The sequence below is a fragment of the Salvelinus alpinus genome, chromosome 20 (genome assembly GCF_045679555.1).
Source record: "Salvelinus alpinus chromosome 20, SLU_Salpinus.1, whole genome shotgun sequence".
Taxonomy (NCBI): Eukaryota; Metazoa; Chordata; class Actinopteri; order Salmoniformes; family Salmonidae; genus Salvelinus; species Salvelinus alpinus.
Window position 1 is genome coordinate 27,400,470 of NC_092105.1, and position 23,424 is coordinate 27,423,893.

The 23,424-nt window shown below is 41.7% G+C and overlaps 2 protein-coding genes across 3 annotated transcripts in view; both read right to left on the minus strand.

Moving 5' to 3' along the window:
• Positions 1-95: 95 nt before the first annotated feature.
• Positions 96-13,768, minus strand: LOC139546605 (protein phosphatase 1 regulatory subunit 1A-like). Its single transcript, XM_071355169.1, has 6 exons — positions 13,311-13,768; positions 12,286-12,352; positions 4,974-5,005; positions 4,667-4,733; positions 1,527-1,700; positions 96-971 (listed from the first exon to the last, which is right to left on the minus strand). Exons 1-6 carry the CDS (start codon positions 13,494-13,496, stop codon positions 883-885), a joined length of 615 nt encoding a protein of 204 aa, XP_071211270.1. The 5' UTR covers positions 13,497-13,768; the 3' UTR covers positions 96-882.
• A 1,488-nt stretch (positions 13,769-15,256) lies between these two features.
• LOC139546603 (protein ITPRID2-like) overlaps positions 15,257-23,424 on the minus strand; it is a 64,782-nt gene continuing 56,614 nt past the window's right edge. For both annotated transcript variants that reach the window (XM_071355165.1, XM_071355164.1), the window contains exons 15-18: positions 23,105-23,161; positions 20,831-21,328; positions 19,693-19,824; positions 15,257-19,394 (exon numbers count right to left, since the gene is read on the minus strand). In XM_071355165.1, coding sequence (XP_071211266.1) covers positions 19,350-19,394; positions 19,693-19,824; positions 20,831-21,328; positions 23,105-23,161 — 732 coding nt within the window. In that variant the 3' untranslated portion in view covers positions 15,257-19,349. The remainder of the gene's footprint in view (positions 19,395-19,692; positions 19,825-20,830; positions 21,329-23,104; positions 23,162-23,424) is intronic.

Below are 23,424 nucleotides of genomic sequence, written 5' to 3' on the forward strand. Positions count from 1 at the left end.
TGCAGTGCCTAATATTACCCACTTGGGGGTGCTGTTTTATTCATTTCTTATTGTAATGTAGTTAATGTAGACACAATAAATACACTGACTACATGTAGGAGTAAAATGTTTTATTTTGTGTTATGAAATCTTTCCACGATTAATTTGAGATAACAATTAGCCTACTAAAATAATGCTGCCTGAAATTGAGAGGAGAGGGTTTGATGTTTCTCTGCTACACTATATGTCCACAATGCGTTAGACATCTGAAATGTACAGGTTTTGCCAACAGTTCATTCAATAATGAACTTTATTATTTGGTCACATGTGCAATGCATCAGCCTAGGACTCAGACACTCCAAACACCAGTGAGTGAAAAAAATTAAATAAATGGTAGGACTCCTTTGTTTGTGCAGTACCGTAGAGTGGTAAATAAGTCTAACAATTCTTACCTAGCCCAGTTTCTGTATAAAATACTACAAAAATATCAAGTCAATCTATGTGAAATATGTTTTTACATGATGAGACTGACACAATGAGATGCATTATGATATTTTCTGTTTAAAGAAAACAAAAACCAGTATATTTCCAGATATAATTTCACTGCATAACAGCCAGTATTGCTGTTCAAATTTCTCATATATACTCTCTTATTACAATATCTAACAACAATTAACCATACATAACCAACTAAGAGTTTGAGATACAGTACAGACAAATGAATGACATTGTCCTTTCTTGATCTCAACAACGCATGGCTGAATAAAATGGATTCCCAGGTTAGAAATGATAACCTGATAGTTTAGCATCATCTCTTACCAAGAGTTCATTACCCATTCATGTGTTTGAACCATCAGAAACATGGCCAACAGTTTGTCCGCTCCTCACGCTTCACTTTGGATCCTACTTCTTGGTATCTTCTTCCTCCTCCGCCTCCTTCTCTTCCTCCTCAGGGAAGGAGATCTTTGATTTGCTCTTGAGCAGCTTGACCCCTGGGAATTGGACAGACAGAGTGCTGTAGGGTCATATCAGAGAGATCAATAACTAAGAAACAGTCGTAGTATGTTCTAACAGCTCCTGACACAGACACACACTGTGTCCTGTTCTAATACGCTACAAAGGATGATGATGTGTGTGTGTGCAAGTATGATGCTGTTTGTGTCAGCACAGTGGTCAAATGTAATCTGTCCTGTGACCAGACCATCTGTTAAGGTGTCTGGAACACTCCCTGCAGCTAAGCAACAGCACAGAGAAGACGTCCATGTGTATGGAGATCTTTAAACGCTTTAGTCTATATCCGTTAACTATGACCAACATCAAGCCATTGACAGTAGTGTGACCAACTAGATTTGACAGTGTGAACTGATTCGCCCTCACAACCTAAACCACAGTGGTGAGCTGTATCTGCAGCTTTACATGTTCTGTAAAGGAAACAACACGACACTGAGCCAGGCCCACATTATTTGACTGTAGCCTTCCACATAAGCTACAGTCCAGTTCGAGTAGACTTTCATATCAGGTACAGTGTGTTGCTATGAGGGCCTTACCTGGAGTGAAGGGAGGCTGGTGCTGGTAGGGAGTGTCTTTGCGCCTCGGTGTGTCTGCCAGTCGTGGCAGGGCCCCTGATAGCTCCTCTGCTAGGGCCAGCGTGTCTGTGTGAGACTTGGCCAGTCTGGTAGGAGGCAGGCTGTCTCTGTCCTCATCATGGCCTCTAAAGCAGTCTGTGGACACACAGTATGGAACCAAAATAAATGGTGCTATAATACTTAACTTTAAAGGTCCAATGCAGCCATTTTTATCTCAATATCAGATAATTTCTAGGTAACCATACTGTAATAATTTTCAATTCAAATCGTAAAAACAAACAAAAAATCTTCTTAGCAAAGAGCAATTTCTCAAACAAGAATTTTGCTAAGACTGTCGGAGGGTTTGTGTGGGGAGGGGAAAACAGAAAATTAGCTGTTATTGGCAGACAGGTTTGGAACTCTCTTATTAGTGGATTTAACTAATTTACCACATGGTGATGTCACCATGGAAGGCCTAAAACTCCCTGCCACCAAAACCGGCAGAAATTTCAGGCGGTTTTTCAATCTCCAAAGCCGATGTGAGTAAGACCTTTAAACAGGTTAACATTCACAAGGATTACCAGAACGCTTACTCAGAGCTTGCGCTGACCAGCTGGCAAGTGTCTTCCCTGACATTTTCAACCTCTCCCTGACCCAGTCTTTAATACCTACATGTTTCAAGCAGACCACTATAATCCCTGTGCCCAAGAAGCCAATGCTTTGAAAGGCTGGTCATGGTTCACATCAACACCATCATACCAGACACCCTGGACCCACTCCAATTTGCATACCCCCCTAACAGATCCACAGATGACACAATTTATATTGCACTCCACACTGCCCTCTCCCACTTGGACAAGATGAACACCTATGACTAAAGCTCAGGGTTCAACATAATAGTGCCCTCCAAGCTCATCACTCAGGTACCTGGGACTGAACACCTCCATCTACAACTGGATCCTGGACTTCCTGACGGGTCGCCCCAAGGTGGGGATGGTAGTCAACAACACATCCGCCACGCTGACCCTCAACACGGGGCCCCTCAGAGGTGCGTGCTTAGTCCCCTCCTGTACTTCCTGTTCACAACTGCATGACTCCAACACCATCATTAAGTTTGCTGATGACACAACGGTGGTAGGCCTAATACGATGATGAGACTGCCTATAGAGAGGAGGTCAGAGACCTGGCAGTGTGGTGCCAGGACAACAACCTCTTCCTCAATGTCAGCAAGACAAAGGAGCTGATCGTGGACTACAGGAAACGGAGGGCCAAGCACGCCCCCATTCACATCAACGTTCCTCGGTGTCCTTATAACTAAGGATCTATCATGGTCCAAACACACCAACATAGTCGTAAAGAGGGCACGACAACGCCTCTTCCCCCTCAGGAGGCTGAAAAGATTTGGCTCGGGCCCTCAGATCCTCAAACATTTCTACAGCTGCACCATTGAGAGCATCTTGACTAGCTGCATCACTACTTGGCATGGCAACTGCTTGGCATCCGACCGCAAGGCGCTACAGAGGGTAGTGCGAATTGCCCAGTACATCACAGGACCTCTATACCAGGCGGTGTCAGAGGAAGGCCCTAAAAATTGTCAGACTCCAGCCACCCAAGTCATAGACTGTTCTCTCTGCTACCACACGGCAAGCAGTACAGGTGCACCAAGTCTGGAACAAACAGGATCCTGACAGCGTCTACCACCAAGCCATAAGACTGCTAAATAGTTAGTTAAATTGTTAACCAAATAGCTACCCAGACTATAATGATCTTTTAAAAAAACAACATTTTATTAATTTAGCAGACACTTATCCAGAGTGACTTACAGGAGTAATTAGGGGTAAGTGCCTTGCGTAAGGGCACATCGACAGATATTTCACCCAGTCGGCTCAGCGATCCGAACCAGTGACCATCCCAACGCTCTTAACTGCAAGGCTATCTGCCGCCCTATCTGCATGAACCCTTTTTGCACTAACTCTTTTGACTCATCACATACGCTGCTGCTACTGTTTATCTATCCTGTTGCCTAGTCACTTTATTCCTAGTTATATGTACAGTACATATCTACCTCAATTACCTCATACCCCTGCACATCGACTCAGTACTGATACCCGTTGTATATAGCCAGGTTATCTTTACTCATTGTGTATCTATTATTACTTTATTATTATACTTTATTATTACATGTTATTACTTTTCTGTTATCTTCTCTGTATTGTTGGGAAGGTCCCATAAGTAAGCATTTCACTGTTAGTCTCTACACCTGTTGTTTACAAAGCATTTGACTAATATAATTTGACTTGATGATTTGAACAGCTCTTACACTAAAATGGCATTATCATAATTTTCACAATTTCATAGTATTATTCCAACCTCATAGTATGGAAATATATAAAATACAGAAAAATCATGTTTTTGACTGGACTGGGCTTTTAATTTATTTGACCATCTGTTACAACAGAACGTGGTCTTCTGCTGTGCTCTGAACTGGAGCATATTCAGCATTCAACTGAATTCAAGGCCATTGAGCCTAAAGGCTTTTGGCCATTGGATATTGTTTGGCCATGTTGTTGTTTAAGGGCGGTGGGCCATGTTGGATATATTCTAATCCACACCCTAATTAACAAGCCAAATGTGTAATGAAAACTGCAATAATTACTACAATAATATAGTTGCTATCTAATTGGACCAAGAATAGGCTGCTGTGTTCAAATTAGTTTATTCTGTGCCCATAGTCCTTGTTGCACCACCTGACTAGTGATTATCCATTTGAGAGATGGGATGGTGTAGCTCTCTTTGTGCATTATCTGACTATCCATTTGTGAGACTTATAACAGGAGGATGATATAACTCTCAGTCAATCAATATCTAATGTAGATGTATAGTGAGTGGCCATGGCTTTTCCAGGAATGAGCTACCTCTATGAGCCAGCAAGCATGGTCAGTCACTCTGTCACACGCTAGGCTCTGTTTAAATATAATGCTGACCACAGACAATACACCCAGTGTTTCCTACTCTCCAGAATAAAAGGAGAATATGAACCAATGGCACCTGTGCTGTCATGACGCAGAGTTTGTGAATGCAACGGTTTGTGTTGAAGAAATGGTGTGAGTGACGACCTGTACCTTTCATGGTGGGCGGAGTGTAGACGCTGTGTTTTCTCTGAGCGGGAGATGCCCCTGCACTCTGGGTCTGGTGTAGAGAGATGGAGGGGGAAAAAAAGAACCGCATGAGAACCAACAAGCAGAGATCCCATTTCACTGAAGCTATTTCAGGAGCCAGGCCATCTCAGGTAATCAATGACAACTGCATCAGATAGACATGCCACCTCATAGAACCATAGACTGCTGCTAGGGAGCATCCTGATAATGTTGTTCTTTTGACTTTTATTTCTGCTTTTAAACAGAGCAAGGTAAACAGAGTGTGAACTACCTCTCCTTGATGACTTGTAGTCTGCTTGTCATCTGTGTGAGAGAAAAGCAGACATGAGTTATAGTACATTTGTCAGTTTAGCTAAAATTGTCAGCCTTAAAAAAAGGAAAGGGGGATACCTAGACAGCTGTACAACTGAATGCATTCAACTGAAATGTGTCTTCCGCATTTAACCCAACCCCTCTGAATCAGAGAGGGGCGCTGCCTTGCTCAGGGGCAGAATGACACATTTTTACCTCAGCTTGGGGATTCGATCCAGCAACCTTTCGGTTACTGAACCAGCGCTCTAACCACTAGGCTACCTGTCACCCCAAAAAAGAGCTATTACTCAACCCTCGGTTAGAATCTGTGTGCTGAGGTTCTGCTGGAACATTGTATTTCACCTGTGTGATGTGACTACAGTGGGAGAGCTGTACTGTTCATCACGATGAGCTCATGGCTGAGAGAGTGTATGGTTCAGTGTCCAGATCACTGCTAACCTCCGGCTGTAATGGCTGACTGGTTTGCTCTAACTTCTCCTCCATTAACGTTTCTCTGAATTGAAATTGATCTTAGAAATGACAACCAGGGGTGATTCATATCACCATGAACATCACAGCTGGAGCAAAACACCAATAATTCAATAAGTTATTGAATGAATGGCACTGGACAACAGACGTAGCCTGAAAATCCAGACTGAATTCAGCTCCATCACGTCTGTAGTGCATAAACGGAAGACAGCACAAACATGTGAACCACATTAACATGACTATTTTGTTGAATGGATAGCATGGGGCAACACACGAGCCCTGTATTATACAGATGCTGGATCTTACTTTGATCACTCTTTTGCTGCTAAGAATTTTCCTGCACCTCAGGAAATGCAGATGAGCTTTGTGATTTACATAAGCTCACTGAAAACCCACACTAACACATGGTTATGTTAAGAGTATTGCATTTTTGTGTATCCTACCTTTGACCAGCTAATAGCCTAACCACCGATCAAGCAACATTCTCGACTAAATGTTCAAATCCTGTTGCTGTAGGATTGTTTTGCCGTGACAATATACAGTACCAGTCAAAAGTTTGGACACACCTACTCATCATTCCAGGGTTTTTCTTTATTTTTTATATTTTCAACATTGTAGAAAAATAGTGAAGACATCACAACTATGAAATAGCACATATGGAATCATGCAGTAATGAAGTGTTAAACAAATCTAAATAAACATTACCGTTCAAAAGTTTGGGGTCACTTTTTTGAAAGAAAAGCAAATTTTTTGTCCATTAAAATAACATAACATTGATCAGAAATACATAATTAGAAAACCCTTTTGCAATTATTTTACCACAGCTGAAAACTGTTGTGCACATTAAAGAAGCAATAAAACTGGCCTTCTTTAGACTAGTTGAGTATCTGGAGCATCAGTATTTGTGGGTTTGTCCATTCCTTTGAGCTTGTAATCAAACCCACAAATGCTGATGCTCCAGATACTCAACTAGTTTAAAGGCAGCCAGTTTTAAGTGGTTCTTTAATCAGCACAACAGTTTTCAGCTGTGCTAACATAATTGCAAAAGGGTTTTCTAATGATCAATTAGCCTTTTAAAATTATAAACTTGGATTAGCTAACACAACGTGCCATTGGAACACAGGGGTGATGGTTGCTGATAATGGGCCTCTGTACGCCTATCTAGATATTTCATAGAAAATCAGCTGTTTCCAGCTACAATAGTCATTTACAACATTAACAATGTCTACACTGTTTTTCTAATCAATTTCATGTTATTTTAATGGACAAAAAAAAGGTTTTCTTTAAAAAAATACAAGAATTTATAAGTGACCCCAAATCTTTTAACGGTACTGTATTTTATACTTGAGATTCTTCAAAGTAGCCAGCCTTTGCCTTGAAGACAGATTTTCACATTCTCAACCAGCTTCATGAGGTAGTCACCTGGAATGCATTCAATTAACAAGTGTGCCTTGTAAATTTGTGGAATTTCTTTCCTTCTTAATGCGTTTGAGCCAATCAGTTGTGTTGTGACAAGGTAGGGGTGGTATACAGAAGAAAGCCCTATTTGGTAAAAGACCAAATCCATATTATGGCAAAAACAGCTCACATAAGCAAAGAGAAATGACAGTCCATCATTACTTCACGACATGAAGGTCAGTCAATACGGAAAATTTCAAGAACTTTGAAAGTTTCTTCAAGTGCAGTCGCAAAAACCATCAAGTGCTATGATGAAACTGGCTCTCATGAGGACCGTCACAGGATAGGAAGACACAGATTCACCTCTGTTGCAGGGGATAAGTTCATTAGTTACCAGCCTCATAAATTACAGCCAGAATAAATGTTTCAGAGTTCAAGTAACAGACACATCTCAAAATCAACTGTTCAGAGGAGACTGTGTGAATCAGGCCTTCATGGTTGAATTGCTGCAAAGAAACCACTACTAAAAGACACCAATAATAAGAAGAGACTTGCTTGGGCCAAGAAACATGAGCAATGGACATTAGACCGGTGGAAATCTGTCCTTTGGTCTGATTAGTCCAAATGTGAGATTTTTGGTTCCAACCGCCATGTCTTTGTGAGACGCAGAGTAGGTGAACGGATGATCTCCGCATGTGGGGTTCCCACTGTGAAGCATGGAAGAGGAGGTTTGATAGTGTGGGGGTGCTTTGCTGGTGACACTGTCAATAATTTATTTAAAATTCAAGGCACATTTAACCAGCATGGTTACCACAGCATTCTGCAGCGATACGCCATCCCATCTGGTTTGTGCTTTGTCGGGCTATAATTTGTTTTTCAACAGAACAATGACCCAAAACACACCTCCAGGCTGTGTAAGGGCTATTTGACCAAGAAAGAGAGTGATGGAGTGCTACATCAGATGACCTGGCCTCCACAATCACCCGACCTCAACCCAATTGAGATGGTTTGGGATGAGTTGGACTGCAGAGTGAAGGAAAAGCAGCCAATAAGTGCTCAGCATATGTGGGAAGTCCTTCAAGACTGTTTGAAAAACATTCCAGGTGGAGCTGGTTGAGAGTATGCCAAGAGTGTGTAAAGCTGTCATCAAGGCAAAGGGTGGATACTAAAATAAAACATATATTTGGATTTGTTTAACACTTTTCTGGTTACTACATGATTCCATGTGTGTTATTTCATAGTTTTGATGTCTTCACTATTATTCTACACTATTATTCTATTTTCACTATGTAGAAAATAGTAAAAAAGAAAAGAAAACCCCTTGAATGAGTAGGTGTGTCTAAACTTTTGACTGGGACTGTAGGTTAAATTAAGATCCTACATCTGTATGTAGTTCTCTGTGGCCAACACTGTACATGAACTGACATGAACGTACATCAAAAAATGTGGAGCACATTAACATGACCAAGGGTGTTGTATGAATGGCACGGAACAACAGACAAGCATTGGATGTGACTACAAACATCTACACATGCAGAGCACATGATATGTATTGGACAAAAATTCAACCTTGTACTGTAGGCCTATGTTATATTCTAAGGCCAACACAGTACATGAACTTAAGGCAGTAGCAAAACATGTGAACCACATTATCAGCATGTTACTACCATATAACACATCACCTCACAACAATAGCTGAATGAAGTCAGTGTGTCTCGGACCATCAAGCCTACGGGCATGGGAGGGTGATGACGTCATAGTCTCCGCTGTAGTGGGCAGGGGAAAAGACTGGCATTCCCTGGGGTCATGTAAGGCTGCTATGACACTTTACAATGCATCTATAACACTATACATCCTCTGTGACACCCTTCAATCCAGCCACTGTTATAGGACACCAGCCATACTACTGGGTCTGCGTCCAAGGAAAATGACCAGCTGTTTTTACACAAGAGGAGAGAGTTGAAGAGCTGATGGCAAATCAACAGTGAACCTTATAAAAAGCTAAAATGGCCAGAGGGAGAGTCTTGTATTAGCTATCTCCAGGTCCATGGGTTTCACACATTATCTCTGTTAGGGAGAGTGTTAAATTAAAGCCATGGGCACTGCAGCTCAAAATATCTTGATAGCACCTCTGGTTCTCAATGATAAAATTCTAATTCAGAACACCCGATAATCCAGAGACACAATACACAACACTACAGTAAGTTTCAGTATTAACCTTCAGAAGTGGCCTCTCTCCAAAAGACACAGTTTGGATGACATTCACAGGGAAATATCAGCAAGACAAAGATCTGCTTGTAGCTGAAATAATGGCTGTGAATGAATAGGGTCCCACGCACACCACCTACAGTATGCAGCCCACATACACAGACAGAGTTGAGCAAAATACGTTTCACTAGACTACACCATCCATTCTCATTCACAGCACACAGTCAGTAGCTCCCAATGGGATCTCTCAGGATAATGTAATGGTAAAAGGCCAGTTAGCATAAACACTATCAACTAAGCAAAGAGTTTGACAAGACAACTAGGCTGGAGGAAACTGTCCATACGCCCATGGAGACATATAGAATAGAGGGATAGAGGAATGGAGAGCTGGAAGGAGGGATGGAACCAGGGTCATGGTGGGAACAGAGCTGTCACATTGGCAGTGGTTACCTACGCCTGCCATAAAACACAGACCTGGCACTGAGGAGACAGAAATACATGCACCCAGCCAAGGATAAAGAAATCAATGTATAAAAAGAAAGGGTGGGTCTGTGATGTAAAACACACACATTCATACATTCTGACAATGTAATGCCTCTAAGCTGGCTCCTGGATGAAGATCCTGCGACTGGCTTCTGTCAGACAATTTAATTGCCACCCAGTAGATTTGGGTTAGCTGGTTTGTCACAAACAGGAACGTCCCAAATAGCACCCTACACCCTACATGGTGCACTACACTTGACCAGATCCTTATGAGCCCTGGTCAATAGTAGTGCACTATAAAGGGAATAGGGTGCTATTTGGGACGCAAAAAGAACACCCCCTACTCTCTGCCAAAAACTCTCTCTGAGGAGAATATGGGCCAGCACACCCTCCATCAATTAACAGTACCAACCCTTTCCCTTCCTCTGCACAATGGGATAAATCAAACCTGTACGTTCATACTGATAAATCAGTACAATGGGTTAAATAAAACCCGTACATTCATACTGATGATTCAGTACAATGGTTAAATAAAATCTGTACATTCAAACTGATGATTCAGTACAATGGTTAAATAAAATCTGTACATTCATGCTGATGATTCTGTACCAATGGTTAAATAAAATCTGTACATTCATACTGATGATTCAGTACAATGGTTAAATAAAATCTGTACATTCATACTGATGATTCAGTACAATGGTTAAATAAAATCTGTACATTCATACTGATGATTCAGTACAATGGTTAAATAAAATCTGTACATTCATACTGATGATTCAGTACAATGGTTAAATAAAATCTGTACATTCATACTGATGATTCAGTACAATGGTTAAATAAAATCTGGACATTCATACTGATGATTCAGTACAATATTTAAATAAAATCTGTACATTCATACTGATGATTCAGTACAATGGGTAGAAATTCACCCTGTACATACTGATTATCTATCAAACCTCTCTTTCTAGACACGCACATGCGCGCGTGCAAGGCCTGCAAAAATCCACCCAGACACAAACACACACTGTTCAGGCCGCCCAGCACCTCACAGAACACACACATGCTCACATGCACACAAATACACACACACACACAAACGGATGATTTATCAAACCCTGTGTGCTGTAAGATATGTGGCCAGCAAGGCTGTGCCAGGTTATGACATGAGGAACAGCGGTCAGATACAACAACACTATCTCATGTCATGACATAACGGTAATGATAACCATTCACATCCTGTTCCCCTCAGTGATGTGATGTTGAGTATGACCGTGATGCCTGACTGCTTGCATGCCTTTCTGTTCTGTACTGGGCAGCCTGAACAGTGTGTGTTTGTGTGTCTGGGTGGGTTTTTGCATGCCTTCTGTACTGGGCTGTACAGCAGGCTGGGACGTGGTGGGCAGCTGGGCGATGCGTGTGGAGATGTATGTTTGTCCATGATCACAGAGTCAAGTCACATGGGGTAAAGGTCAAGGTCACCAACAGGGTGTTGATGAGGCTAATGAACCAAGCTTTACCCTGGAGGCCAGAAATATCTGATCTCACTGCATTCCAGACGCAACATAAGGAAATGGTTGATAGATTGGTGTGTGTCATGTGGTTGAAGGTTGAATCTCTGCTATCTATCAGGTTTGAACTGTAAAACGTACCAGTGTTTGATTACAGACAGATACTGTACTCTCTTTTACAGACCAACCATCTCTTATTTGGTCCTGCTGGTCTCTTCTCACTGTCTCAGAGTCATCCACAGCTATACCTGTGGAGCTTTCTTTGGCACAGGTTCTCCCAGTCTTACTCTATGATGACCTTTCAAAAGCAGTGGGGAGGAAGGCCAGAGTGTGAACAAGGCAGCCTTTGCTATGACTGTGCTGCAGCCTGCTAGGGTATGGGCTGTGACTGTGGCTTGGTAGCAGGCTGTGCTGGAGGCTGAGCTGTAAGCTGTGGCTGTGTTGTGACTATAGCTGTGCAGTGTTGCAGTCTCCATATGCTGACGCCACAGGGAAGGTATTTGTGCTGATATCACATTGTGACCCTCCATGTTCTGGATCTCTCACTCAAGGTTAGATTCCACTCTCACTGTTTCATGATGACACAACAAAGATAAAAACACTCGCCTTGCCGCCTCCTTTTTAACACTCTTCTCGTTACTCCCATTCTCCAGGGCTGATATCACCCTCGATCCATCATTCCCCCCTTAGACATCTTGTAGTTTAACACTCCATTTTGTGTAGCCCACAAGAATAGTCTTCGAGCCCTCATTCAACCCATGTTTAAGTAACTCCTTTATATCCCACAGCTCTTCATTAAATGTCAACAGACAGATCTGAAAGAAAGCACTTAGATGATTTACATAAATGAGAGCGAGCCAAATCTCGTTTGTGTTTCTCATTATCAATAATGAGCAAGTTGGGAACAAACAAAAAGTCTCCAAATTCAAACGACCCTCAAAAACCAGCATAACAAATCAAAAACCAAACAATTGTCATATGAAGACACACATACTTTCCATGACAGTTTAGAGTCATGCTGAGTGTAGCTTGGCAACATCCAGACCACACATTCCATTTCAATACAGGAAACTACCGAAATTCCATTTTCACTGCTTTTCATTGAGGGCAATTGGAATTGGAATGTCTATTTCCTGAATTGAATGAGATTAAATTTAAATTGACCCCAACCCTGTTTCTCACACAGGAGAAGTATCTTACTTGCTGCAGTTAGGTCTGGTGGAAGATAGATGGCATGGGTGGCTGGTGTAGGTCTCCTCTTACGGATCTGTTTGGGAGAGACAGGACAGGGCGGGATAGGATAGGGGCGCAGGTCGGGACAGGACAGGGTAGAGCAGGACAGGGCAGAGAGACAGGACAGGGCAGAGAGACAGGACAGGGAAAAGTGGTGTTAAAGTGTGGCGCTGAGGATAGATGGAGACAGACAACAAGCACCAGTCACTGCTGTGTGTGCATGTTTTACAAAGTGATAGACTAGAGTTCAGTGTCAATAAAATCACTAGTATAGGTTAGGGAGAGGGGTGGGTGTGGAGGTGGTGGGTGGAGTGGGAGAGTTTGGCCAAAGCTTTGGATGAAGCTATTTTTCTATAACCACTATGGTGACAAATAAGGATACAATGGAAATAGTTTAGTCTGAGCACTATACTTTTCCCCAAGCAATATTCACTTAAGGCACTAAGACATTGCAATAAAGTCTAGAAAACTAAGATTGTGACAAATAATTGCAGAAAGTGGAGGGGGAAAACAAGCCTTCACTCATCTTACAAGGAGTTCACCATCATCCATGACATAAAACAGGTTTCCCACACATGCATAACATGATCAAAGTAAAGCTTCTTCTGCCAGTCAGTGTCAAGAGGAGCTAGTCCTTTTAACTCTGTGAGATTCCCGGGTTGCAAAAATGCAACAGGTCCTAAACTCATGTCTAACACTACATAGAAATACATCTGAGTCTACGGAGATGAACTAAGTAGCATTTGTTGTGTCCTGTCTTCTCTACGATGTGATTATGTAGAAGAAAAAATAAATTGAGAAAACATTCTGAGCAAGAGCAGGAGGAATTTCGTAAGTGTTGCAATTTTTGGGGGGCAAAAATGCTTGGGTCTCACAGGGATAAGCCCCACACTCTTTCAGTGAGCCCACCATCACAATATCATTCCATTACCATGTCATCATGGTAATCACATGTATTAACATATCATGTAGAAGTGGATGTTTTTACTTACATGCTCCGATGCCTGAGGGTCCAGCTGACTCTGTCGGACAGGTACAGAAAACTGGATCTTCTTAGGACTGTTGGGCTCCATGTTGGGCTCCATGTTGTGAGAAGATAGAGAGAAAGAAAGATCGAGGAGAGAGGGAAAGTAAGAGAAAGAGAGGAAGAGGGGACTGTGTTGGGAGCAGCTGCACATACTGTAGCAGCAGCAGCCTCTTTTCTCTTCTGTTCCTCCCCCCTTCCTTATGAGCCCTGTGATAGCTTTAGTGCACAGCCCAGCCTGCCTCTCCCCTGCCCCCGTCAGAGAAAACGAGAGAGAAAAAGAGAGATGCACTCCACCTCACACACTCCTCTAATGTCCAGTCCACTATAGCAGCCACAGCCAGTCTCCCTTGTCCCCCAGCCCTCAACTCAGACAGACCAACAGCATGCTCTTTAGCCTCTGCTGGGTCAAGTGTTCTATCTTTGATGAAAGCCACAGGTCAGTCTGAGTCTCCGATATCTCTCTCCCCCTCCCTCCATCTCTCTCTCTGAGTATCATGACATCACGGCCCAGAAGTGCAATATAATCCCCCGAAGGGACCAGGCAGGCACAATGTTAAATATTGATAACCCAAGTTCAGGAAACCACTGCTCTCTCTATCTTCCTCCATACTTCTTTCTCTCATAGACCTCGTGGTTGCTTACTCCCCTCTCGCTCCCTCTCCTTTCCTGAGTGGTATGTGAACCTTGAGACAGTGGATTTGTCTGAAAAATGCCTAATATGCTCAATCCCGCAGGCATGTCGTAGTTTATAAATTAGTATCATTTAGATTTTCTCACTGATCTATATATACACACTACCATTGAAATATTCGGGGTCACTTACAAATGTCCTTGTTTTTTAAAGAAAAGCTAATTTTTTGTCCATTAAAATAACATCAAATTGATCAGAAATACAGTGTAGACATTGTTAATGACTATTGTAGCTGGAAACGGCAGATTTTTTATGAAATATCTACATAGGCGTACAGAGGCCCATTATCAGCAACCATCACTCCTGTGTTCCAATGGCACGTTGTGTTAGGTAATCCAAGTTAATCATTTTAAAAGGCTAATTGATCATTAGAAAAGCATTTTGCAATTATGTTAGCACAGCTGAAAACTGTTGTTCTGATTTAAGAAGCAATAAAACTGGCCTTCTTTAGACTAGTTGAGTATCTGGAGCATCAGCATTTGTGGGTTCGATTACAGGCTCAAAATGGCCAGAAACAAAGTCCTTTCTTCTGAAACTCGTCAGTCTGTTCTTGTTCTGAGAAATTAAGGCTTTTCCATGTGAGAAATTGCCAAGAAACTGAAGATCTCGTACAAAACTAGATGTTGAATTGACGTCTGTGCCCAGTGGGCAACTTTTATAGTATTTTGTTTTGTCGCAATTTGGAAAATTGACCAATAAATGTGTTATTTCCACCAGGCCTGTTGATTTTTCTTCTTCTTAAATATGTAGTTTAATCGCATAAAGTTTGGCTGGAAACCTGGTTCATGTTAAAGAAATGTATTTGTGCATATCGGGTCAGAGTGGGAAAACCCTGTGTCCATTTCGGAATGGGATACTGACTCCCATCACCATATATCCTCATATTTCAGATCAGGGGGTTGCGCTAGCTTCCAAATTCAAAAGTCTGCATTTTCAAACCACAGACCCTCCAAAAATCTGCGTTCTAACTAAACAGAGATTTTTAATTCATCGTTCCACTCAGTGCTCTAGTCTAGAATGCAGGAAAATACAGGTCAGTTCAAGAGGTTGCCATGTTAAAACAGTTTTCTTTACCCCACATTTTTATAAAATCACATACAATAGTTATTACATTAATCCAAACGATATTATAGCCTTATATGCTTGAATTGGACAGCGTTGATGAAATACCAACGCTATAATAGGTGTGTTGGAAAAACGACCAGCTTCCGACACCCATAATTCATGAATTAGATTTATTTGATTTCATTCATCATTAATGTAACCACAATGTTCAAATACATACAAATAAATAACATGTTTATTTGTGGATGATGTAGTAGTCTGCAAGGACTGACCAAAACTTCAATTTAAGTGAAGTGGCAAAACAACAACATTCTGACATGCAGTCCTCAATGAGGACTTTGATGACCCATAAATAACCCATAAATTACCCATAAATGACCCATTTCTCTGTGTCTGGCATCTGTCTAGGAATGGCAGATGATCCAAGCTAGAATGAGAAAACAAAACACAGTACGCTGATGTAATGTTCACAATGTGTCAACGTGCTGTACACAGAGAAACCATAATAAACAATATAAAGGAGCGCTTTAGAGAAAAGTAATAACCTCACAACACAGACCTGTTATTTACACCACGCCAAGTCAAACTGAGTGACACACAAACAGGCCCACAGTCCCAGTGCCCATGGTTGGGGCAGTTCTGCGTCTCAAATGGCACTTTATTCCCTACTGCACTACTTTTGACCCTGGTTAAAAGTAGTGCACTATGTAGGGAATAGGATGCCATTTGAGACGTAACCAGTGTGTTTTCGCCTTGCCATCAATGGTGCCCATTTATGCTCTGGGATCATTCTGTGCCTCTAAACACGTACGACCTAGGAACACCTAATACCTCTGGAGGAAATACCAGAGAATTAGAGGCAGGGGCTGGAGGTGTGGAGCGGGCCGGACAAGCGACTGGGTGCCACCTCAGGGGTGATGCACAGTTCAGAATATAGGGGAAAAGAGATGTTATAAGTTGCATGTTCGTCTGTGCTTGACCATTAGTAAGTACAAGTAAGCTACAGGTAAGTACAGATCAGCTATGTAGTAAGTGGGTCATTCCACGAAATTAGTCCCTTTTGCATTCCTTCAATATTTTAGGTGCACCAATATTTAATTTTAACATAAACATCATGTACATAATTTGTCCAAACTGGAAACGACAAGTTTAATTGGGTTGCATCAACTACTGCTTTTGAAAAGCACCACTTAAATGTATGCATTATATTCATTTCACACCTTTGTCCTGGGTTGTGTTCATTAGGGTAACACTGGAAAACGTTATTTTAAAAAAATCTACAGAAAGATAGTCCAGTTAGTCCCTCCACGATTCAATCAATTTTCCTCCGTTTGGTGCCTAATGAATACGACCCAGATGCGTGTTTTCGTTAGTGTCTCACATTAAAAACAAACAAAAATTCATACCTGTATTTCTTATCTTAAATAGACGTTAAAACCACTAAATGTATTTGTCCTGAGATATTTTCTTTAAAGGGGTAATAAAAAAGAGAGATATTAGAGACAGACAGGTGGCCTGAACTGGAGAGTAGAAACACAGTAGAATTAACAGTATCTTGTCTGATAGAACTCTATATAGTCTTTCTACTAAGGATATTTTCAAGTTCAGAGACAGTGAAATGTATTGCATAGTTAGTTCCAGACCTGGGTTCAAATACTTTATCTGACCTTGCCTGGCTTAATGAGCCATTAGAATAGTCCCAAAACGGTAAACCCTGCCCACCTGGCACTACAGGCAAGCTGAGCAAACAATCAAAGTATTTAAAAGACTTCAAATAGTATTTGAAACCAGCTCTGATTAGTTCCTCATAGAGATGGCATTAGAAGAGGGCATGGTAATTTACAGCTGACAACCATAATCATCTTCTAACTCTATTTTTCAACTTTAGGACAAGAGACGCACCCTGATCCACATCTATGTGCTTAAATACAACCCATACACAACGTCAGGATCATATCATAACATAATAACAATGTCACCAACAACCAGAGATGGAATTGGAGAAAAGTCACTCTGGGAACTCACTGATCCTAGAATTTACCTTTAAGTAACTACCCAGTGAAAATCGAACTTTTAAAAGTTCATATTCTGCTAACTCATATCCCCCCAAAATTGTTGACTCTTCCTATACTCATATGTTGCCAGCATTAATTGAAAAAAATAAAACACAAAAATGCTTGCCATTTCCTCATAGAACATGATGTCATCTCCATGAGGAGGAGGAGATAGCCAATCAGCGGTCTACTAGCATTAATATTTTTAAATACTGGGTATATGCCCACACCATTCTGTTGTTGGGGTACACCCATAACATTCCAACACAGAAAAACAGCTTTTTAACACACTTACTAAAAAATATAAAAAATACAAGGAAAACTATTTAGCTCATATTGTAAGTAATTATAGGTCATGTTTCACAGAAATCTGGAAACACTGGGGAGTTACTTAAACACATTTTGTACATGTCAAAATTATTTTACTTTGCGAACTCTAGTTCCCCTCCAATTCCACCCCTGTGGACAACACATGAGTAATGCAGTAGTTCGTCATTCTGAGTGTTTGAAATAGGACGGTTAAGACAGAGAACAAGACAGTTCACTATAACAGCAAGTATACAGCAGCATTAGTGTCTCCAAGGCACACAGCATACAGGTCTAAAGATACAAGGGAACTCATTTATAAACCTTTGGCAGGAACAAAATATATCCCAAAAAATGTGTGAGCCAATTTTCACGCAAAAGTTGGCATTTATAAAAACTGAACCTGATGTAAAAACGTGCTCGCCTTCTCGCAGACTTTAGACAATGCTTATGCAGATTCTAGTGGTTGAAATATTGTATTGCAAGCAGGCAAGTGCATTTATATTTTGTGCAAATGGAGGATATGGACACGCTTATGCATAACAATAAACAGGTTAATAACAAGATGCAATCATTTTCCATTAGTGAGTAAAGCGAAAATATATTTAGTTTATCCTTGGATTTAAAAATAATTAGACAATCATCTATATCCCTGGCTATTATTTATTTCCATGATCATTGCATAATAAATTCCTCACCTTTTCTGTGATGGTGTCATACTCACGAGGTAGCCTATATATAGGCCAACAACAAGGACACCATTCATCTCATATCTCCTTTAATTGGACCCACTTCACAGTAGTAAATAAATAAGCTATTTCAAGTATTTTGCTCTATGCCATCCGATCCAGAGCGCAGTTGTATTAATGGTGGAACAGACGGGTTGCAGGTTACTTCTGTAGCCGACATCTGAATACTGTAATTTAACATTTCTTGAGTAGACAATATTGCATTTATACACAATACATCTTTTCATAACTATTGCAGAATAAATTCTTCACCTTTTCTGGACATTATTGGTCCAAATTTCTGAAGTAACCATAGCCTTAAACAAATTACCATGCGCATCATTCATTTAATTAAGCCTATTAGATAAGCTATTATTTCAAGTATTTTGCTCTATGCATCAGAAAGGAAGCAGGTTTATAACTAAATTAAAATTTACCAGGTGAACAGGTGCATTGTAGTGTGCATGTCTACCACTGTAAGTAGAGAAGGTTTCAGAATTCGAGGGCAGTGCAGCATTGTTTCGAGAAAAAGTCAATGCAAAACATTAGGCCCAATTAAATTCAAACGGTCTGCTTACAGCTCAACAGCAATTTGCAATAGTTGTTGTCTTTCATAAACTTTTTGTCTATCAGATAGCCTAGGCCTACAGCAAATGTCATTGCAAAAGTATAACATTCTGCAATCACCTCCAAAGACATTTGATCAAGTTCGCTATTGCTATTTCCTTTAGAAAACTGCTCGAATACTTCCAAAGTATACAGCAAATAAGTTTTTTTTTGTCACCATAAAAGGTGAATGATGGGCGTTTTTCAGACAGAGTACTGATGCTCTTTCACTCATGCAGTTTCAGGACGGGTGTATGGTGTGTGCCAAGTTTATAAATCTCAATATTTTTGTATGTATGCAGTCTTTTCAGAAATGGCACACGCAGATATTCAGATATTTAGTGTGAAATTTACACAACGGTTATAAATGAGGCCCCAGAGTATCTGTCAGTCAGCAGATTACTCAGGAGAAGAAACCATAGAAATAAAAAAAACTCTACCTATATGGTTGAAAACACAGTGTTAAGGTATCTGCCATCATCAGACTCTCTGGAAATAGTAGAAACAGTGGTAAAAAGGTTGTTGGGCTGTTCAGTGTATGGCTTCACCAGTGTTCAGGTTGAGTAGAATTGGTAGACTTTACCAGTGGTTATCTTCAACTGCAGGAGAAAACAACAACACTCTTTACACATTGAGAAATAGGGGTGCTAGCCGAAAGCTATGGAGGTGCCAGCGGATGGCTGAATCGCAACAGGTCTATATGGCTCGAAGAACCAATTTGTACAAGTGTATGAAATGAGCTGAGCTGAGCTCCGAGGTATGGTGGATTGCTACAGGGATTCTGGTTACGGCAGGGTGTAGATAACATGAAAGGATCTTTATGGCTTAGTGAAGAAATAGAGATTACTTTCAGTATGAACAGATAGCGTCTCTACCCACAGAATGACAGACACTCACCTCAGATGTAGGACCTGTCAACAGTCTAACGGGGTGTTCTCTGGCCAACACAGGTGATCGTCGTGGAGATACGGCCGCCAGGAGCTCGCTGGCTATCTCCTGTCGGATCTCATCAGCAAGGCTCTCTTTGATCTGAGGTAGAGGACAGAAGTTACACAGAGAGACTAATCAATTAATCAATCAATCAATCGTCTCTTTGATAGGAAGGGACATAATAACTCATTGACTACACTCAAACAGAAGGAAATGCTCAGAAACTGAGTGAAACAAGGAGGTGCTACAGTATCAGAACTTGCCCAATAAGAAATGCTGTTTTTTCGTTGCATAACGTTTTGCCACAGAGTGCTCTAATGAACACAACCCAGGATGTGTTCATTAGAGCACACCTGTTCTGTTGGTGTAATAAGTGCTTCATAAATAGTTGATTTTAAACTTAGATTTGTGAAACACAAAACACACATCTCTCATCCCTCAAAATAACTAAAGCTGGAATCCTTAATGGTGAAACTGCTATTTTCCTTTGCAACATTACAACAACAAGTTACTGCAAACAACGAATGCTGTTTTTTCCCCTCGGACATCAATTTTCGCACAATAGAAGAGCACAATATATACAGAATTTGTTTTACCATGCAGCACGACGCTCCTCAGCCTGGCAAAAAAAACAATAACAACGGCGGTCGGGAGGCCAGTGGTGTCGTTTCCCCTTACTTCAGATTCCATCTTTAAAGCCCTGCCAAACACTGACATCAGGCCACTGACTAAGAAGTAGTCCTAAGTTATATCCATAGGTTCCTGTGGAATCCCAATTTCCTTTTGAAGCTTCAAAATGTGGTCCATGCCAAGCGCTTAAATCAGCTCAGTGAATGATTTTTCCTGAGCGGAATCGTCTTTCAATATGGATGTAGTAACCTTGTCCGTTAGCCAAGGACATAATAAAACATGTCCTGGGCGATATTGGCATTGTTATTGCACCTCAAACACAAATACTGGCAGGCACCGGGCATGGTCCAATTTGAGCACTCATAGTTCAGTGAAGGACAAATCTTAATGTTATCCCGTATTCTAAAATAGAATAGAATCTCAATGTTGACCTTTATTCTAAAATAGAATCCTAGAACACACTGAGCTCACTTACCTCCTTGATGAGCTGCTGGAGCTGGGGGTTGTTTGCCCTTCTTACACCTAATCTTCCTCCTCTTCCTCCCTCACTACCGCTCTCCTCTAGCAGGTGAGGGTCTACAGCTGCCCCTCTTCCTCCTATGCCCTCTTCCTCTCCTTGCGCTCGATCCTCTGGATGTTGCTCTCCTGTCAGTGCCTGGTCTATGGCATGGTCCTGGGCATCTAGAGGACTGATCTGGCCCTGGGATAACCCTGTGGAGGCACCAGGCCGTGGAGGGGGGGCTGGGGTGAGGGAGATGGAGACTCGGTACACCTCTGTCTTCTGGGGGCCTGGGAGGGGCAGCTCTGGGGTGTGGGAGGAGCCTGGGTGACATCCGGAGGACCTCATTGGACTGGCTGACCTGGAGGAGCGGCCTGAGCTCGGGGTGGGTGCCATGCTTGGTCTGCTCTCTGCCCCACCCTCGTAGCCCAGCTCTGTCTGCAGGTACAGCGGTTCCATCAGCAGGTTCGACATCTGGAGGGAGAAACCACACAAACCACAAGCATGACACATAGTGAAGTGCGACAAGTAAAACAGTCGGAAAGTATTCAGACCCTTTCCCTTTATTTTTAATTTTGTTACGTTACAGCCTTATTCTAAAATGGATTAAATCAAAAAAAATCCTCAACAATCTACACACAATACCCCACAACGACAAAGCCAAAACAGTTATTTTTTTACATTTTTGCAAATGTATTAAAAATAAGTATTCAGACCCTTTGCTATGAGACTCAAAATTGAGCTCAGGTGCATCCTGTTTACGTTGGTCATCCTTGAGATGTTTCCACAACTTGAATGGAGTCCACCTGTGGTAAATTAAATTGATTGGATATGATTTGGAAAGGCTCGCACCTGTCTATATAAGGGCTCACAGTTGACAGTGCATGTCAAAAACCAAGACATGAGGTCAAAGGAATTGTCCGTAGAGCTCCGAGACAGGATTGTATCAAGGCACAGATCTGGGGAAAGGTACCTAAACATTTTTGAAGTTTGGAACTACCAAGACCAAGACTGACCGCATGGCTAAACTGAGCAATCGGGGGAGAAAGGCCTTGGTCAGGGAGGTGACCAAGAACCTGATGGTCACTCTGACAGAGCTCCAGAGTTCCTCTGTGGAGATGGGAGAACCTTCCATAAGGACAACCATCTCTGCAGCACTCCATCAATCAGGCCTCAGTAGTACAGTGGGCAGACGGAAGCCACTCCTCAGTAAAAGGCACATGACAGCCCGCTTGGAGTTTTCCAAAAGGCCCCTAAAGAACTCTCAGACCATGAGAAACAGGATTCTCTGGTCTGATGAAACCAAGATTGAACTCTTCAGCCTGAATGCCAAGCATCACATCTGGAGGAAACCTGGCACCATCATGTCTGGAGGAAACCTGGCACCATCCCTACAGTGAAGCATGGTGGTGGCAGCATCATGCTGTGGGGATGTTTTTCAGTGGCAGGGACTGGGAGACTAATCAGGATCCAGGGTAAGATGAACGGAGCAAAGTACAGAGAGATCCTTGATGAAAACCTGCTCCAGAGCACTCAGGACCTCAGACTGGGTCGAAGGTTCACCTTCCAACAAGACAATGACCCTAAGCACACAGCCAAGACAACGCAGGAGTGGTTTTGGGAAGTCCTTGAGTGGCCCTGCCAAAGCCCGGACTTGAACCAGATTGAACATCTCTGGAGAGACCTGAAAATAGCTGTGCAGCGACGCTCCCCATCCAACCTGACAGAGCTTGAAAGGATCTGCAGAGAAGAATGGGAGAATCTCCCCAGGTGTGCCAAGCTTGTAGCGTCCTACCCAAGAAGACTCGAGGCTGTAATCGCTGCCAAAGGTTCTTCAACAAAGTACTGAGTAAAGGGTCTGAATACTTATGTAAATGTGATATTTCAGTTTTTTTTATTTTATAAAATGTGCCTAAAAAAAAAAAACCTGTTTTTGCTTTGTCATTATGGGGTATTGTGTGTAGATTGATGAGGGGGAAAAAAAACATTTAAATCAATTTTAGAATAAGGCTGCAAAGTAACAAAATGTGGAAAAAGTCAAGGGGTCCGAATGCACTGTAGAATTAGAATTCCAAGAACAGACATTCCTATTCATGTGAATGTTCTGTGACGGTTGGACGTGCAGCCATATTGACGATAACAATACAAGGAAGTGAAAGCAAGTTCATTATATTTCTATTAATAGAACACACACCATTACAGGAGGAACAACCTAGAAAATAAAAGCCCAGACCCACTGCAGGTACTCACCGGCTCCATAGCTCTCAGAGCAGAACTGTTAGACAGGCTGTACATGCTGTGACCGCTCTTCATACCGTACAGGAGAAAGGAGAGATAAATATCAACCACACTAATGTTACATTAAAGAAGAGGTACGGGATGATATGATGGGTGGCTAAACAACAAACACAAGAGTAGTGATGTACATGCAGCCTGATGTCATGTCAAATGAGAAGAACCCAGAGGAACCACTGTAGGTGCCATGAGCAAACTGAGTTATGACAAACCATTTATCCAACATGTTTAGAAGTTATGAGTGAGAGAAAGTGCGAGAGAGTATCAGTCGGTCC